We start from the raw sequence: 17993 nt of genomic DNA on the forward strand, positions 1-17993 counted from the left end.
ACTCCTCACAGAAGCTTTCCAGAAGGTTAGTTTGGATTATCTGAATTATCCATTTTGCAGATGGAGAGAGCCAGTCGGTTTTAGTCTCTACCCCCTGGCTGACTGTGTAACCTCAGAGAGAGTATGTCATTCTGCAGACCTCAAATTCCTCATCTGTAGAAGCAAGTGAACAATTATAGCTGTAAGATTTAATGATGATCAAAGGAGCTAATACACAGCAGTACTTTAGGTAGCGGCCAGCTAATAGTGGCTAATAGATGTTTTGAAAATGCGGGCTTATGTTCTTGTTCTTATTACTATAATCATTATACAACAACTTCCTTAAATCCCAGGCAACTGCAGGAGGGCTTCTGCTTATCCTTCTGTCCTACTGTTCTTTATGTTTTCTTGATTTACCAGGCATAGCAATGTTAGTATTGTAAGAAGGTGGGGTTGGGAGTTCCCATCATGGCTCAGTCGTAATGAACCCGACTAATATCCACGAGGTTGCGGGTTGGATCCCTGGCCCTGTTCACTGGATTAAGGATCTGGCATTGCCGTGAGCTGTGGTGCAGGTCGCAGATGTGGCTCAGATCTGGCGTGGCTGTGGCTGTGGCGTAGGCCAGCAGCTGCAGCTCCAATCAAACCCCTAGCCTGGGAACTTCCATATGCCACTGGTATGTCCCTAAAAAGAAAAAAAAGAAGGTGGGGTTAGTGGGTTAGTACTATAACAGTGTTTCTAGGCTCTGGAGATTTCCCTTCTTTCATAGGAGGAAGTTTCAGGAGTTTATCAGTTGTGAGAACTGGAAATTGGGAGTTAACAACCCCCCACACCCTGGCCCCTACTTATGGGGAAGCAGCTTTGCTAATAATATCATAATTGTCTCTATTTTCCAAAGATTGCTTTGTCCTCTGTAGCTCTATTATTTAAGCATATTTTTTTTTTTTCCGCTTTTTTAGGCCTGTGCCCGTGGCATATGGAGGTTCCCAGGCTAGGTGATCGAATTGGAGCTACAGGTGCCGGTCTATGCCATAGCCACAGCAACTCAGGATCCAAGCCACGTCTGCGACCTACACCACAGCTCACAACAATGCCAGATCCTTACTTAACCCACAGAGCAGGGCCAGGGCTCGAACCTGCGTACTCATGGATACTAGTCGGGCTCACTGCTGCTGAGCCACAAACGGAACTCCAGTTTTGGATTTTAAAATTTGTAGAATCTGCAGTTCCAGCTTGCTTTGCTTTCCTAGTGATTGTAGGTTTTTTTTGAAGAAACCTATCAGAAGTTTTCTAGTGTTTTTTTTTTTTTTAAGTCATTTGAAAGAATTAAATTTTGGCTTTGTAGGTCCTTGCCATTGAGCATTAGGTTCGAATTCATAAATTTATATTACTTTTATCTACTTTCTATGGGTTTATTCTCGTTTTCTTCTTCTCTAATTAGCCAATTAAATTTCATAATTTAAAATCATCTCTCTTAGAGTTCCTGTCGTGGCTCAGTGGGTAACGAACCCAGCTAGCTCCATGAGGATGTGGATTCAATCCCTGGCCTTGCCTAGTGGTTTAAGGATGCAGCATTGCTGTGAGCTGTGGCGTAGGCTTGAATCTGGCATTGCTGTGGCTGTGGCATAGGCCAACTAGTGCAGCTCCAATTTGACCCCTAGCCTGGAAACCTCCATATGCTGTGGGTGTGGCCCCAAAAAGACAAAAAAATAAAATAAAAAAATGAATTAAATCATCTCTCCTTTGGACCATATGCACATGAGGCTGCAAAATTCCCTTTAAGTATTACTCTGTCTTCCACAATTTTTTATATGTAGTGTTTTGCTTTTACAAAGCAAATCTGACTTTACAAGTCAGATTTATTGAGGTTTAATTTATATGCCATAAAATTGGCTTACTAAATTGAGTGTGCAGGAGTTCCCTTCATGGCGCAGTGGTTAACGAATCCGATTAGGAACCATGAGGTCTCGGGTTTGATCCTGGCCTTGCTCAGTGGGTTAAGGACCCGGCGTTGCCGTGAGCTGTGGTGTGGGTCGCAGACGCGGCTCGGATCTGGCGTTCCTGCTGCTGTGGCTCTAGCGTAGGCCAGTGGCTACAGCTCCAATTGGACCCCTCGCCTGGGAACCTCCATGTGCTATGGGAACGGCCCTAGAAATGGCAAAAAGACCAAAAAAAAAAAATCAAGTGTGCAGTTTGATGAGTTGTGACAGTTGTGTAAACACAGCCACAATCAGGGATATAGAACATTTCCATCGTCCCCAAGAGTTCCCTCACACTCTGTGTCTGGTCGTGACAGTTTTGTCTTTTCTCCGATGCCATGTGGATGGAGCCATTCAGTGTGTGGGCTCCCGTGGTGGATTCTTTCATTTAGCAGGCTGTTTGAGCGTCATCGGTGTGGTTGCCTGACATTCTGGAGTTGTTCCTGTTGATTGCTGGGCAGTTTTGATCGTGTGGCTAAACCAGTTTGTTTACCTGCTCCCCGTTAGTACAGTTTCAGTGGGAGCACACGAGCAGTTTTTCTTTCTGCACTTGGGCTATAAATAAACACATGAGGCTATTCTGGTTTTGAAATTGCCTGGACATTTTTCAAATTGAATTTTTTCGTTGGGGTTTGGCATTTTGGATGTTTTTCCATTAGTGGGCAAGCACGTGCTCATGCCTGTGTTCTGCCTGGCACCCTTCTTCCCTGGAGCTGTCTGGGTCCAGTCAGGAGCTAGAAACCGCACAGTAGGTTAAACAGAGGAGGTTTCATACAAGGAATGATTCCCTGTGATGAAAGAGGAACTGTCAGATACCAGGAAACTCTGTATGGTTCCCTAGGGCTGAGGAAGAACAAGCTACCAGGGCTTTGCCCTCGGCAGAGAAGGTGGGGTGCAGCCCACGGCAGAGCAGCCTGGCCCAAAGGTTCTGGGCAAGCCAGAGACGGCCCTCTGGAGTGTAGGCAGTGCCATGGATGTGCCCAGGGGGCCAGGGTACTGGCGGGGACAGGAGAGGCCTCCAGAGCCTGCAAGTCCCATATCCACGTTGACAGGGCTGCTGAAAGATTGTAGCCAGGCTGAGGCTGTGGTCACGGAGGAGCCAGGTTCTGAGCTGTGGCTGGGGCACGCTCCCCGCGACGTCCTCGCATCCACATCGCCAGCCCAAATGCTGGACGCTCTGGGGAGCAGCCTCCTCCCCGAACCGTCCCTCCAGCCTCTGCTGGGAAAGCTTAACATCACACACACCTCAAAGCGGAAGCGCTGGACGTGCGTCTGTTTATTGCAGAGAAGGGTGCATTTGGAGCTGAGAGACGGTCAACTGGTAACTGATACACTCTTCCTGTTCTTTTAAAAAGAAATGCTATCAAGTCAGAAGCAGTACTAATCATATACTTGTGCTGTTAACAGACATTTCAGGAAGGGAAAAGGTTTTAAGAAAATTAGAACTTAGAATATGTTTATCGACACATATAAACATCATATTCATCATGAACCACCCTTCCGATTGTATCGCGCACATACACGTCGAGGTACTAGCGCCATTCTCCCCTCTCCCCGTCGTTATAGATCCCAGGTTTTGTGTCACACCCCTGATTGGAGACAGTTTCTTTGTTTATGGTGCTTGCTCACTATAGAAAACATTTAGGACAGGGCTTAAAGAACACTTTTGGAGGTTCCGTTGTGGCTCAGCAGGTTAAAGACCTGATGTTGTTTCTGTGGAGATGCTGGTTTGATCCCTGCCTTCGCTCAGTGGGTTAGGGATCTGGCATTGCCGCAAGCCATGGTGAAGGGTCATAGATACAGCTCAGATCTGGTGTTTTTGTGGCTGTGGTGTAGGCCTCAGCTGCAGCTCCATTTCGACCTCTTGCCTGGGAATATCCATGTGCAGGTGCAGCTGTTAAAAACAAACAAACAAACAGATTCATACCCAAGAGGCTAAATGCTTTTAACTGTGAGCTTGGGGGTTCCTTTTGTGGCTCAGTGGTTAACGAACCTGACTGGTATCCGTGAGGACGAAGGTTCAATCTCTGGGTTAAGTTTCCAGTGTTGCCATGAGTTGTGGCATAGGCCGGCAGCTATAGCTCTGATTCAACCCCTAGGCTGGGAACCTCCTATAGGCTGTGGGTGTGGCCCTAAAAAGACAAAAGGCCAAAAAAAAGAAAAAACAAAAAAACAAAACAAAACTGTGAGCTCAGGTGAGCTTACTGCTAGGAATATGGTGAGTGTTGTTTCTGAACCAAAAAACTGGGACACAAGGTCTTTACAAAGAATGTTTTCTGGCTTGTGAATTTATACACATTTGAAAAGTATTACCATGGCATAAATTAAAGTACATTTAATTATCCGTGCTGATTAAACATTTGCTGAAGAGAATAAAGAACAAAGTATTTAGGACACATACATATTAATGCTTTTTATTTTTTGATTTAAGACTCTAAAAAAGATGACTTTTTAAAGAAACCTTAAATCAGAAAAATAGAAGAAAAAATGGTAGAAATCCCTATTTAGCAGTTATGTGGTTTTGGCAGAATCTTTAATTCTTTTACACACACACACACACACACACACACACACACACACACACACACACCGTTCTCTATCTGGACCTAATTTTTTTTTTTTCTGATATTGTGAGGAATTCAGGTCCCCAAACTGGATGGCCATTGCAGAAAGATTCCGACATGCCTTGCAGATAGAACTTACCTGCTTTTATTGGCAGCATTCTTTTTTTTTTTTTCTCAAAAGGGTATGGAGAGAATATTTCCGTTTGTGTATTTAGGTTGTACGTCTCTGACCCTTCACCACACGGGCGCGCCCAGCAGTGAGGCTTCCAGCTGTCTTAGATACTTTCAAAAAACTGAGTGCTGTTCACTAATAAGTTTCCCCACTTTAAGAAAAAGCCCAAGTTGTGGAAACTCAGGCCTGGTAGCTTTTACGCAGAGAGCTTTTACTTTCCTTCTCAAGTAGTTTCTGTTAACATTTTGTCCTTTCAGTGTATCTAGATTGGGCCCTTTTAAGATCTGAAGATACTTTAAAGACTACCTTCATGCAATAAAGTGAGGTTAAAGTTTGTGTTTCAGCTTTTCGGTTTTGCTTGGGATTCTTTGACCTTCTTTTATTTGGCAAGAAAAGAGAGGAAAAGCCTGGACTTGTTGTCTCGGAAATTTCCAGCCCAAGAAAGTGTTCAGAGGCACAGTGCGCGGGGATTCTTATGTGATTAGCTAGGTTGCTTCCTGAATTATTCAGCTGCATTAAAGCAGCAGCTGGGTACAGTTGGTGTTGTAGGTTTTCGTTTCATCTGAAAGATTAATATCCCCACAAGAATGAAACTATCGACGTCTCCCTTTAGTGCTTTCAACTATCAGGAGCCTCCTATGCTACTCTATTCTTATACTCTGCCTCCTTTAGACATCAGCGATCACTTTAGGACATTTAATTATCCGGGGAGGCTTTGTGTTTGCTAACTTTCTGAAAGTTTTCCCCTCATAGTTTGGCTTCCTTAAGTGTGAAATTTATAAACCAACTTAGAGCCACTCTTAAAATTTCTCTCAAAGCGCAGTCTTTAGCAATCAAGACCAGTATGAGTTTTCCTGGCATTTTCCCTTGTAACTTTATTGCAGTCCTGACACTGGATGGGCTGTTGGGTTTGATTTTGGCATGTGCATGAGTCAGCTTGGAGTAATCATCATAACCTTACTTAACACACTTATATTATACTCTCGGGCCTATTTATTGATTACCTATTTTCAAAGCTTCCAAAAAGCCCGGAGTCTTACTAGTAATTGAGGGAACCCAATAAAAAGTCAGTATCCTTTTCAAGCAAAGGCTTCAAGATTTAAGGAACTATTTCTCTATTAAATATTCACGGAGAACTTTTTTCTGCTGGCCTGACTCTGAAAATATGTTAGATGTAGTTCCTACTCTTAAATAGCTCCCACTTTAGTAAAAGGAAAAGATAGGTGGAGCTTGGGCCGGGCTGCAAGATCAAATGGGCCCTCCCTAAACTGAAGACAGAGAAAATTCTGCAGAAGCATGAAGGTGTGAAAAAAATAGGGCACCCAAAGGAATTTTGAGCAGCTGTTTGTAATATTGACACGTGAACTCATAAATCCTTTCATTTACTTAACCTAGTTTTATTAGTCCCCTGTATCTCAAGGGTGATGGTTTCTTGAAGTAACAAGATTTGCATTTCACTTTTTTTTTTTTTTTGGTCTTTTTAGGGCCACACCACAGCATATGGAGGTTCTCAGGCAAGGGGTCAAATTGGAGCTGTAGCCGCTGGCCTACGCCTCAGCCACAGCAACTTGGGATTCGAACCGTGTCTGCGACCTACACCACAGCTCATGGCAACGCTGGAGCCTTAATACTGAGTGAGGCCAGGGATCGAACCCATGTCCTCATGGATGCTAGTCGGGTTCATTAACCACTGAGCTGCAACAGGAACTCTCTGCATTTCACTTTTAAAAATTCTACATTTCAGACTTTTCCCTGAATTAGAGTGAGTGCCCCTTCTTTGCACTATGAACGTGGCAAGATCCTTCTCTCAGAAATTCTCACTGCAGGAATTCTTCCTTCTCTCAACTGCAGCGCATGTCGCCTTGACAACGGCGTTGGCTTGGCTTTGCATTCAGACAGGCAAGGGCTCACATCCTAACCCGACCACTTACACTTACTGGCGCCTGGGTCATGGGGAAAATTCCTGTATCGAAGTCACATCCCACCTGGATACTATTGCTTATTTCGTGGACCCTTCTTAGAATTACATGAGCTGATGTGTGTAAAATGCTGAGCACAATGCCCAGCACATAGCACTTAATTGAAAGTAGTTCTAATTAGGGAGTTCCCTGGTGGCATGGCGGGTTAAGGATCTGACGTTGACACAGTTGTAGCTCGGGTTTGATCCCTGGCCCAGGAACTTTCACATGCCATGGGTGCAGCCAAAAAAAAAAAAGTAGCTCTAATTAGCATTAGCAGGTATAACAGCAATGCCTCAGATTGTAGCTTGCTTTCACGACTTCTCTACCTCATTTATCTCCACTTCTAGGCTTAAAGGATCTTGCCATACACCTTTTGTCCCCTGTACACCCTCACTCAGCCACACCCCTCTGTCATCCCTACTCCTGCCCCATTCAGGCCAAGCACAAGTGTCTGACACAGAGCAGGCACTCATTGCATCTTTATAATTAAAGATATGGTGCTAAACATTAGCAGTGCAGTGCTTCTTGAAAGCCATTCTTCTTTTGTATTGGGGTATAAAATTTATTTATGGGTTCTTGTTGCACAAAGCCAGAATCCTGATAGTAGAAAAATCTAGGTTTGGTCAAAACTTGAGTATCTTCGTCTGTGATACTACACCACAGCTCACAGCAACTCCGGATCCTTAACCCACTGAATGAGGCCAGGGATCGAACCCACAACCTCATGGTTCCTCGTCAGATTCGTTAACCACTGAGCCATGACGGGAACTCCTGGCCAGTGGCTGTTTATAAAACTCACAAAACCAAACCAAACCAAAATAACCAAAAGCATTTTGATTTTCAGAGTAAGTTGTGAAAGTTCACGCCAGAACAGAGTTGGAATAAATTGTAAACATGTAAAAAGTACTACTTCAAAAATTAATTTCGTCATGAAAGTTTGATGACTTTCACATCACAAATACCAAAGAGAATGAAAGTAATACTTTGTATTAAAGTAAAATCCCATTATTTAAAGAAAAAACTTTTGCTTTTTGTCTTTCTACTTATACCATTACTCAGATTACATCCTTCTCACGTACATACACACACACGCGTGCGCGTACATGCACATGTACAATTCACACTGCACCCTCTCTCGGCGGGAGGCTCTCTGGATACAATCTTCAGGTTGTTCAAGGCCAATCTTATGACCCCTGTCAGAGCTTTTGTCGTTATATCCCATGCCTGCTTAGAGCCAGATTTCTTTATTTTACCCAGGCTTAAAGTCTGCCTTTCATTGCAGCCCACCTTGGTGAATATTTTATGTACATGCAGTCATGTTATCTTTGGTTGGAAGTCTGGTAACAGGTCCATATAGTGATTTGAAGTCATCATAGACGCAGGATGAGATTGAAAATCATAATTCACTGGTAACAGTTTTGCAACTTTTCTTCCTTGTTGGAGAAGCATGAGGAAGTTTTTATAAGGAACTGATGGAAGCATGATTTGACGTGACCACCATTTGAGTCAGAGGAAATCTCTCATTAGAATTCTCCCAGGTTTCATTTAGGGAGCAAGATCTTTTGAAATTGAATGGTCTGTGCTTTCTTAATCCACACAAGCTGTGATTTGATTGGCCGCATCCTTGCTTTTCTGTTTGGCTATCTTCTCACTCCCCTGCTGAGAGGCGACTGCATCACCCGAGAGTCTTATCTGATTGGAATCACCTCCCCCCAACGGAGGATCCCCACCTGGATAGAGTCAGGGTCACATCGAGAAAGGGTACGCAGCTTTGGTGGAACAAAATCAACGTCCCAGATGCCTTTGGCTTGACCTTTGCATGTTTTCTCCTTTGCACTTTTGCTCACCTTCCAGTGGTGGGTGTTAAAGGTATGGGGTGACGTGCTGGTGGTAGCTTCTATCAAGCTTCCTTGCCATCTTGCTAAATTCCAAGGGTGTGTTCTTTCCTCGTTCTTGGCCGCAGTAAAACATCACCTGTGACAGGCATCAGCCTGACTTACCTATCCCGGAGGGGTGACAGTGTACACTTAAATCCCAGGGGATAGATACTAAATGGTGTTACTTCCTTTAGCTGGTGAAAACCGCCAAACCGCCAAAGCTACCTATGTGGCCGATATGAGAATGTGCTCCATCAGGATGCTGGCTGTAGCAAAACTGTAGCAGCATGGTTAATTCACCGCAGGATATTATCCATTTGAAATTTATTTATGCCACCAAGGACCAGGAAGGTGAAATGCTACTCTCGGCGCCATAAAACCATTCTCTGAGCTCGTTTTCAGAAAAATCCATATCTGGAGGGTGTCTTCGGCTGGCTGTGTTCTCATAGGTCAGGTGTAACTTAAGCCCCCAAGGCCTTGGGGCCAGTAAATTAGTCTGAAGTGGCTGAGATAAAGGCAGGGTGCATATTGTTGCTTCCAGATTAGAATCAAGGGCGAAAGAACTGCTTAGAAATTGGAAACCTAGAAGAAGCTTTGACCGGAGACAGGCAGCAATTACTTTGTGAGAATTTTACCGCCAGGAAAACAAGAAGGAAGATGTAGGATTATGTTTATCAAAGTTGAGAGCTTATAAGAAACACCTGAATAGCTTCTCTAGCCTTTGCAGTCCAGCGCCTCACCTCCCACGGAGCTTGATCAAGCAGCTCCGGGCTGGGGAGGTGAGGAGTCTGTTTTTTCAGCAAGAGATTCTGTTGCAGGTGATCCGTGGATCGTGCTTCGAGAAACACTGGGTTTTAAAAGGCCTTTGAGATCATTTAGGCAGCCTCTCTTATACGTGGGGAAGCTGAGGCATGGGGAGGCGGAGGGGCTTGCCTGTGGCGGCAGAGTGGGAAAGCCACTGTGGTCCCGCTGCCTTTTACTTCTTCATCTTGTGGTTGGGTCTTTATCCCAGTGGATGGATTGAAAGCAGGCTCATTTCCCAATTCCCATCTCCCCTTCCTTCACTGGACTTTTTCTTTTCTTTTTCGTACAGCATCACCTTCCATTGTAAGAGTCATTTACTCATTTACTGTGTTAATTGTTTTTTGTCTTGCCTCACTAAAATATAAGCTTTACAGGGGCAACTTTTTTTTTTTTTTTAGAGCTTAACTGAAGTATAGTTGATTCACAAGGTTGTGACAATTTCTGTGCTACAATGAAGTGATTCATTTATACCTATACACACATCCTTTCTCTTTCAGATTCTTTTTCCACATAGATTGTCACAGAATATAGGCAACGGTTTTTGTTTTGGGGAGCTTTTTTTTTGGCCACGCCCATGGCCTACGCAAGTTCCCAGGCCAGGGAGCAAACCCAAACCACAGTAGTGACAGTACCAGATCCTTAACCTGCTAGGCCACCAGGGAACCCTGGACAGCTCTTGTTTTTGACTGCCCAGCATCTTTCCCCTTGATCTTCCCTGGGCACTCATCCCCCCTCTCCCACTGCAGTTCCAGGGAGCTCCCCTTTTTTTTGTTCTTTTTTTTCACTGAAGGATGCCATGTGCCTTGGACAGTGCCTGGCCCATAGTAGGTATCCAGTGAATATTTGATAAATGGATGGATGGAAAGTTTTGTTAAACTATAAAGACGTTAATGAGCATTGTGGGAAAGTGCCAGCCCTTAGGCATTATTAACCCAAAGTAGAGTAGAATATTTTCTCTTTGACTCATTTGGTTCTGGTTCAGATCAGAGGTTACAGGAGCAGCTTGTCGATGGGAGACTAATTAGAGACTTCCTGGTAATATTAACAATAAGGATAATATTAATATTTGTGGCATGCTCACTATCCACCAAATCCCTAACGTGAAGTCCCTTCCGCACTAAGAACGTTACACCCGGCATAAACTCAGCCACTTCTCATTACAGCCCAACGGTAGAGGAACTGGTATTGTCTGTTTTCCAGAGGAGGAAAGCGAGGCTCAGAGAGGTCAAGTTATTTGTCCAAGGTTGCACAGCCAGTGCAGTTAGGGTCTGTCCTTAACCATCAGTAACATTCAGTATTAGGTTTGAGGTGTCCTGTCTTTGGAGAAGAAATCAGAAAAGTGAAAGATCAAGCCAGCATCACTCTGGGCTGTCCCAGGGCCAAGAACTCCCACCTCCTAGATGGTATAAAACCACACCGGCTGGAAGGCAAGATAGATTTTTTTTTTTTAGCCCAACTTTCCAGCCTTTCCCCCTCCCCCCTAAGTCTTTCCATTCTCACATTACAAAGAACCTTTCGCCTTGAACTGTGAGGCTTTTCTCACTTCTCAGACCACTGCCCTGAAGCGGGCCAGGGGACATTCCTGTGGCGACAGGTCCCTGAGCCATTTCTAGGGAGGCCACTGTAGCATTCCCACTTGTTCACACCCCACCCTCTCAAGGGAGGGGGCGCTGAAAGGGGCTCCTTCCCTGCCCTTGAACACCTCTTCCCTGCTGAGGCCTCGGGAGGGGCTGGGCGAGCGATGCTCCATAACTCTCCCGTAATACTTGAGGGAGCCTCGAGTTCCTGAAACACTGTGCCTTGTTGCCCCGGACTCGAGCGCACGGAATTGATCACCAGCTGCTGTGGATAATGTCGCATTCATTCCCACCCCGCCAGCCTGGACTGGCCTCGCCCGGATGCAGTGAGCGCTCCGCACACACAGCAACAGCCACAAGGCCACTGGCCTGGCAGGTGGAGAGGTGTGACCCTGGAGCGGCTGTCACAGCGCTGCCTCTAAGCACACAGGGCACCAGGCGCTATGCCGGCAACTTGACAGCCACGGTCTCACTTAATTCTTACCAAAAACACCACGAGCCCTGCAGTTCTGCCTCTGTAGGTGTGAAAGCCCTGGAGAGATGAGTCACTTGCCTGTGTGCCACAGCAGCTGCGTGAGGCAGACGCGTGTTTTAGCACAGGTTGAGTTGGTCCTAAAACCTGTGCTCTTGGGAGTCTGCTTTCCTCCAGTGCTGGTTAAGAGCGGGGCCTCTAGGTTGGACTCTTGACCCTGCCACTTAGCCGGGAGGCATTGGGCAAGTCCCTGAGCTACCCTCTTCCTTGGTTTGTTCATCTGTAACCCAGAGGTAATCCGGTACTCAAAGCGCGGGATTGTCGTGAGGATTCAATTAACCAGTGTTTGGCGCGTGTAAAGCTCACGGTGCATGGTGGGCCCTCTCTAAGTACCAGTCCGTGGCATTAATTTATATAGCACACCCTCTTTGGTCCTTCTGCGTGATGGAAACTCCATCTCAGAAGTTTCAGGCTTTCTCCACCCACCCCTACCCCCACGCCACGTGAAGGCTGCGTTCCCAAGACCCTTCTGCAGATGATCCGCAGAAAGTGCTTTGAGGGGTGCCCTCGGGAAATGCTCGTGATGATTGGCATGACGGTGCCGAGACACGAGGGTGTGGGGAGGCCGAGTGGGGGACAGCATCTGGTCCTCAATGAGCATCCGTCCCCCCAGCAGAGTGCCCAGAAGGAGACACAGCCACGTGCACGTGCCCATCTCACGGGTAGGACGAGAACTAGCAGCAGCCGTTTTGTTACACACACCACGCTGCTGTCACTTCAGTGCTCCGGCAGTGAATCCACATGTCATCAACTTACAAGGGAGGGGTGATGAAAGTCTTACTAAGTTCTTGGTCAAGGAACAGTGACATCAAAGAGATTAGCGCTTAGAACACGTCCAAGGATAAGCTGTCTCAAAAAAGCCCTGGTCCTCTGCTCCTCTTCCCCTGGGGGTCTGGAGATGCTGGGCTTCACCATCCTGCTGCTGACCTGGGCTTTGCCGTGACTGTACTTTCCACCTCTCTCCTAGCTCAAGAGCTGGACAGTGGAGGACCTTCAGAAGAGGCTCCTGGCCCTGGACCCCATGATGGAGCAGGAGATTGAGGAGATCCGGCAGAAGTACCAGTCGAAGCGGCAGCCGATCCTGGATGCCATTGAGGCCAAGAAGCGGCGGCAGCAGAACTTCTGAGCGAGGCCAGGCCAGGAGGGGGGGCCTGCCTCCGCCCCAGGCCTGCTGTCTGTGCACCCGTGGGTTCGCAGGCTCACTCGCCCCTCCACCCTCCAGCTCCCTGACGCTTCCACTCCGTCATCTCTCCAGAGCACCGCTGTGAACACAGGAACGTGTGCCCGGGGGCAGGGCTGCCGTGACAGTCCCTGGCCGCCTTGACGTGTGTACTGAAACCAGGCAGGTACATCATTTCACAGGATTGATGCTGGCGCTTTGAAACTCACTTTTCAACCCAAGAAACAGAGTCTCCTAGTTGGGTGGTAGCTGGGAAAGTTTCACATGGTCCTTTGTTTTTCTTCTCCTGATAGCTTTCAATGGTTCTTTCCAGAAGACTTTTAAAAAATATATAAATATGCATATATATATATAAATTATAACTAGATTCCCCACATGGTGTGGTGGCATCTCTGTACAGGTACAGTTTTAAACGGTTGCCTCTTTTCTGTTAAGACTATGGTACCGTGGGACACCAGGGCAGAGGACACCCGGAGGCTGCTGGGGGCCCCCCCCGGAGCCCACCTCACTCTCCTGCAGGGCTGCAATGACACACAAGATGGGGGCCTGTTCCTTCACCCTCCGTTCAGCTCCGCGTGGGCCATCCCTGGTTTCTGGAGCCATAAGTGACGTCCCAGGGAAGCCCTTGAGAGGCCGTGTTTACTTCCTGAGTCCCAGGAGCAGCCTGGAGCCCTCTTTGCAAGATTGACCTCTGCAGTTTCAATGCCTTTCACCCCTCTCCCCCCTCCCAACTGCCTAGAGTCACAGCACAGATACTGCCCAGTGCCTTAAGAGGAGATGTGATCCGGCGAGGGGACAGACCTGCCAGGAACTCCCAGCAGTGCAGGGCTGTGTTCAGTCCGCACAAGGGAAAGGGTTTTCGAAGTTCTCATTGTTGACGCGAAGATTACAGACACAGCATTTGGCTCCACGTTCCTCACAGATGGGGGTAGAGGGCATTGCTTTTGTGATCCACATTCAAACACGTGACTGTTTTCTTTTTCCTTATACTTCTCCCGGGTCTGGAAAGGGTAAAGGAATATCAGGCTGATACTTGTTCTCCAGGAGACTCAACCCAGGCGGGTGGAGTGTGCCAGAGCCGGAAGGCCCCAAGGACATCCATCTGCTCTGACAGAGGCTAAGAGAGGGGAAGTGACATGGCCCAAGTCACAGAGCAAATTCAAGGAAGAGCTGGGGGCTCCTCATGCCTGCTTCACTGAACCACGCAGCCCCTGCTCTGAGGAGGGCATGCGTGTGTCGGTTTTGGTGAAGCTGTTCCAGGAAACTCCGCGAACAGGAACCTGCTCTTGCCGCATCTCCTCAGTAGGCACCTGGCTGTGAAGAGACTCCCAGGGGGAGCCAGGTCGCTGTTTTCTGCCATTCCATGAGCTCTGAAGCATCTGCCAGGTAGCAGACAGGCATCACACAGGCAGATATAGGACCTGAAGCAGACCAGAGGGCTTTGCAGCCAAAAGCACTGAGCCATCCCTCCTTGGCATTGGCTCAAGGCCACGTGCTGCCACTTGGGAAAGGCAACTGTCTTTTTATTTTCCAGTATCTCTTCCCCTCAGAGAGGGGAGCTCTGACTAGGTTGCACCTAAGGATAAGGTAATTTGATTCCGTAATTGCCTTTGCTACCCAAGCCTGGGAATCACTGGGGAGGCGGGGAAATGTTCCTTTTCTGTGGCCAGATTCCCTTCTTTGCAACTGCAGCCAGTTTTTAAAAATGCAAGAGGCCATTGTTGGTCTGCGAGGCTTGGCCAGTTATGCAGCTGTGTGGCAGATACAGAGAAGAGAGGACAACTCGAGGGTCCCACTGTAATAATAAATGGCAGCTACCCATCATTGACCACTTATTCAATGCCAGGCACTGAGCTAGGTAGGTAGGTTCTTTTTGTGTGTCACCTCCAAACTTCCCAGTAACTCTGTGAATTACATACTGTATCTCCGTTTCATAGATGAAGAAACAAGTTCAGAGAGAAAAGGTTCTTTCCCAAGGCAGTACAGCTAGTAAGTGGGAGGATCAGGATTCAGAGCATCATCATGTAGTGTTTACAGGGGGAAAAAAAGGAAAGTCACAAATCTTCTTAAAACGAAGGGACCACTTTTCTCGCAGAGCCTGAAAAACTCTAACTGGCATTCTTGGGTTGGGAAACCGCTGAATTAGTAGTCAGGTCTGACGGCCAGGTAGGTTTTAAAAATAAGCTATGGAGCATGAATTTCCCCACAGCATCTGCCGTGCTAACTAACAGTTCTGCCTCGGTCGTGCTCTCTGCCCACCCCTCCCTCTCGCTAAAGGACTTTGCACGTGGCCAGACATGAGGGGAGTGCCCATTTTCTCCCTTCCTAAACTGGATCCAAGTAAAAGAAGGTTCGGTTTTTCCCCATAAATCTTCCTGGGGGATGAATCTTGATCTGAAGTTTATTTTGCCTCAAGCATGTGTGCATCCAGCACGCTGGTCCAGCACAGTCCCCCACTCTCCAGTCTCGCTAGACAGAGCATTTGGCCAGAAGTCAATTTATTTTGGATGAGACAAATTTCCTGACAAGGTGTATTTGTTTTCATGTGACAGGAAGGCAGAGAAGCAAATCCTAGTCTTTTTTTTTTCCTTGAATACTAAATGCAGGATAGGTCAGCCGGTTGCCACTGCGCCCTGAGCATCAGGCCTTGCTTGAGCATTTATGACTCAAGCTTCCAGGAGACTGTTTCTCTCCTAAGAAACAGTGACCCAGACCTAACTGTCTTTTAAAAATCTCAGATTCTCTAGGAATATTTTTATTGCCTGTTCACTAGTAATTTTGAAGCAAATTTCTATTTTTCTTGGTTCCTGTTCCTTTCCCCAGCCACCAACTGGATGGATTGGTGGGTGAATATTTGGCTTGATGGATAGATGGATAAAGAGACAGGCAGAACCAATACTCTGAAGCAATTAAGAAGTAGAGCCTTGACTCCTTGAGACTGTAGATTCTGATCCAGGAAAAACTTATTTAGCACCTGCTGCCAGAAATTTATTATACCATTTTAAACTCAATAGCACTTACCAACATCAGGAATGAGAGCGGCGACATCAGTATGGATCCTACCGGAATTATTAAATGGCTGCTAATTTTATGAAAAACTTTGTGCTGATAAATCAACAGCTTAAATAAAATGGACCAATTCCTTAAAAGATAGAGCATACCAAAGCTCACGCAAGAAGAAATAGATAATCTGAAGCGCCCTATCTCTGTTTAAACATAGTGGCTCTGGGAGATAGAGGTATTCTTGTCCCCACTTTACAGAGGAGGAAACTGAGGCTCAGGGGGGTCAAGTCTGTTGCCCAAGATCACATGGCTGGAATATAGCAGAGTCAGAATTCAAATCCACGTCTTCTGAGTCTCATTTCAGTGCCCTTTCTCCCACACCACGTTGCCTCTAAAGATCGCAGCTCCTTTTTTACTGGAACCTAGTTCTGGCCAGCCCACATCCTCTCACCCCAGCCTTTCGTAAGCGCCGTGTCTGTGTTTTCATCAGGATGGGAGTCATTGTACTTGGAATCCATGTTCTTTTTTATGTGTTTGGGAAAAAAAAGGAATCTCTTCCACCAGCTCGCCCTTGGACCAACTTGGAGAACGAAGAGCTTGAATGTTGTCGCAGATGTACCACTTAAAAAAATGTGAAGTTTGTAGCTTTAACTTTTTGTAACAAAAACGAATGACACTGGCGAAAGTGCTGACTGGAAATGCTATTTTATAAAGTGTGGGTGTAAATAATCAATCGAGGTCAGCAGTTTGTATATGTATGAGACATAGCTTCCTCCATCGCCCTTTAAAAAAAAAATGAGATGCTTCCTATGTGCTTTTATGTTAGAATTAGCATTCTCCCCCTTCCTACTTCCTGTATCTTGTCACCTTTGTTTTAAATAAACTGTCCTTTGGACCAGAGACTGTTCTCTTTTTAAAATGAGGTCCTCCATCTGTAGTCTGGATAACGGCGTGGTGAACCTTTGTGAGGCTGACACTGTGGTGTGTTTATTCTAGAATCCAAAGCCAGGGAAGAGGTCGGTGGCAGAGGGGCCAAACTTTTGTTCTCCAGGTACTGAGCTAGCTGTCAGGGATATAAAGATGAGCCAGACACAGCTCTTTCAGATCACACGGGGCCACATGTAGGCTTGCAGCCCACGAGCACCCAACACTGGAAATACCGTGGTAGAAGGAAGCGCTCAGCCTGTGGACACAGGAGGAAGGAGCCACCATCAGTTCTGCTGGGATGTCTCAGGAAGCTTTTCTGGAGGAGATAAAACATCCTGAGGAAGAGATGGCCAGGAGGAGAGAGGGTGGGCAGTGAGGGAGAGGAGGCATCCTGGGCAGAGGGACCAGCCTGTGAAGGATCTAGTGTGAGAATCTGGACATAGGATCGCCTTGCATCCCTCATCCCTGTCTGTTGTTGACAAAGCCAGGCCAGGCACCGGCCAGCATTCAGAGAGGATCAGCTGGGTGGTGGCCTTGTCTGGCTCATCCTCATCCAGAAAAAATTCCCTAGCCAGAGCCTGGGTTCTCTTAGTCTTTAAAGTTTACTCCTGAGTTCCCACTGTGGTGCAGTGAGTTAAGGATCCAGTGTTGTCTTTGCTGCAGCTCAGGTCGCTGCTGAGGTGAGGATTCAGTCCCTGGCCCGGGAACAAGAGTTACACCGAAAAGCAAGTAGAGGTAGGCCTCTTGGAGTCAAACTGCTCTATGGTATTTCTTTGTTTCTCGGCCATGCACACAGCATGCGAAAGTTCCCAGGCCAGGGGTTGAACCTGCACCACAGCAGCAACCAGAGCCACAGCGGTGAGAGTGCCAGATCCTTAACCCTCTGAGCCACCAGAGACCTCCTACAGTGTTTCATATAATAGATCCATCATCTACTTGTGCAGCTGTCGTGCTGTTCTGCCAGCTTTTCTGGGAGGGGGGCTGATGTGTGTTTCTTGTTGCCTGATTTACTGGCTCACTCCCTTAAATATTTCGGCATCAGCATACCTTCCTTGCTGCTGCCAGGGTTGATGGGAGATGTCCCCTCTTGGTCAGACTGAGAACTTCTGGCCGGAGGAAGAAAGGAAGGAGAGAGAAAGCAGATAAACGTTTACTGAGCACTTACATGTCAGACACAATACAGAGCCTTTGAAGTTTTTTTTTTTTTTTTTTTCCCACTGACCCTGAGGTATATAGTATGAAACCCTTCCTCTAGCTATGTGATTCTCACAGTGGGCAGTACTGCCCACCAGGAAGCGGCCTAGAAATGTGTGAGGGTGTTTTTCTGTGACAAGGATCCCAGGGACCTATCAGCATTTAATGGAGAGAGGTGGGGATGCTAGAGGTCCTGCCATGCGTTCTGGAACAGTCCTGCATGGCCAGAACGTTGTCCTGCAT

At 46.8% G+C, this 17993-nt stretch overlaps 1 protein-coding gene across 3 annotated transcripts in view; it reads left to right on the plus strand.

Annotated features, from left to right (window-relative positions):
• STK4 (serine/threonine kinase 4) overlaps positions 1-16529 on the plus strand; it is an 88112-nt gene extending 71583 nt beyond the window's left edge. For all 3 annotated transcript variants that reach the window (XM_021077860.1, XM_021077859.1, XM_021077861.1), the window contains one exon: positions 12414-16529. In XM_021077860.1, the coding sequence (XP_020933519.1) occupies positions 12414-12572 (159 nt within the window). In that variant the 3' untranslated portion in view covers positions 12573-16529. The remainder of the gene's footprint in view (positions 1-12413) is intronic.

This window comes from Sus scrofa, chromosome 17, assembly GCF_000003025.6.
Source record: "Sus scrofa isolate TJ Tabasco breed Duroc chromosome 17, Sscrofa11.1, whole genome shotgun sequence".
Lineage (NCBI taxonomy): Eukaryota > Metazoa > Chordata > Mammalia > Artiodactyla > Suidae > Sus > Sus scrofa.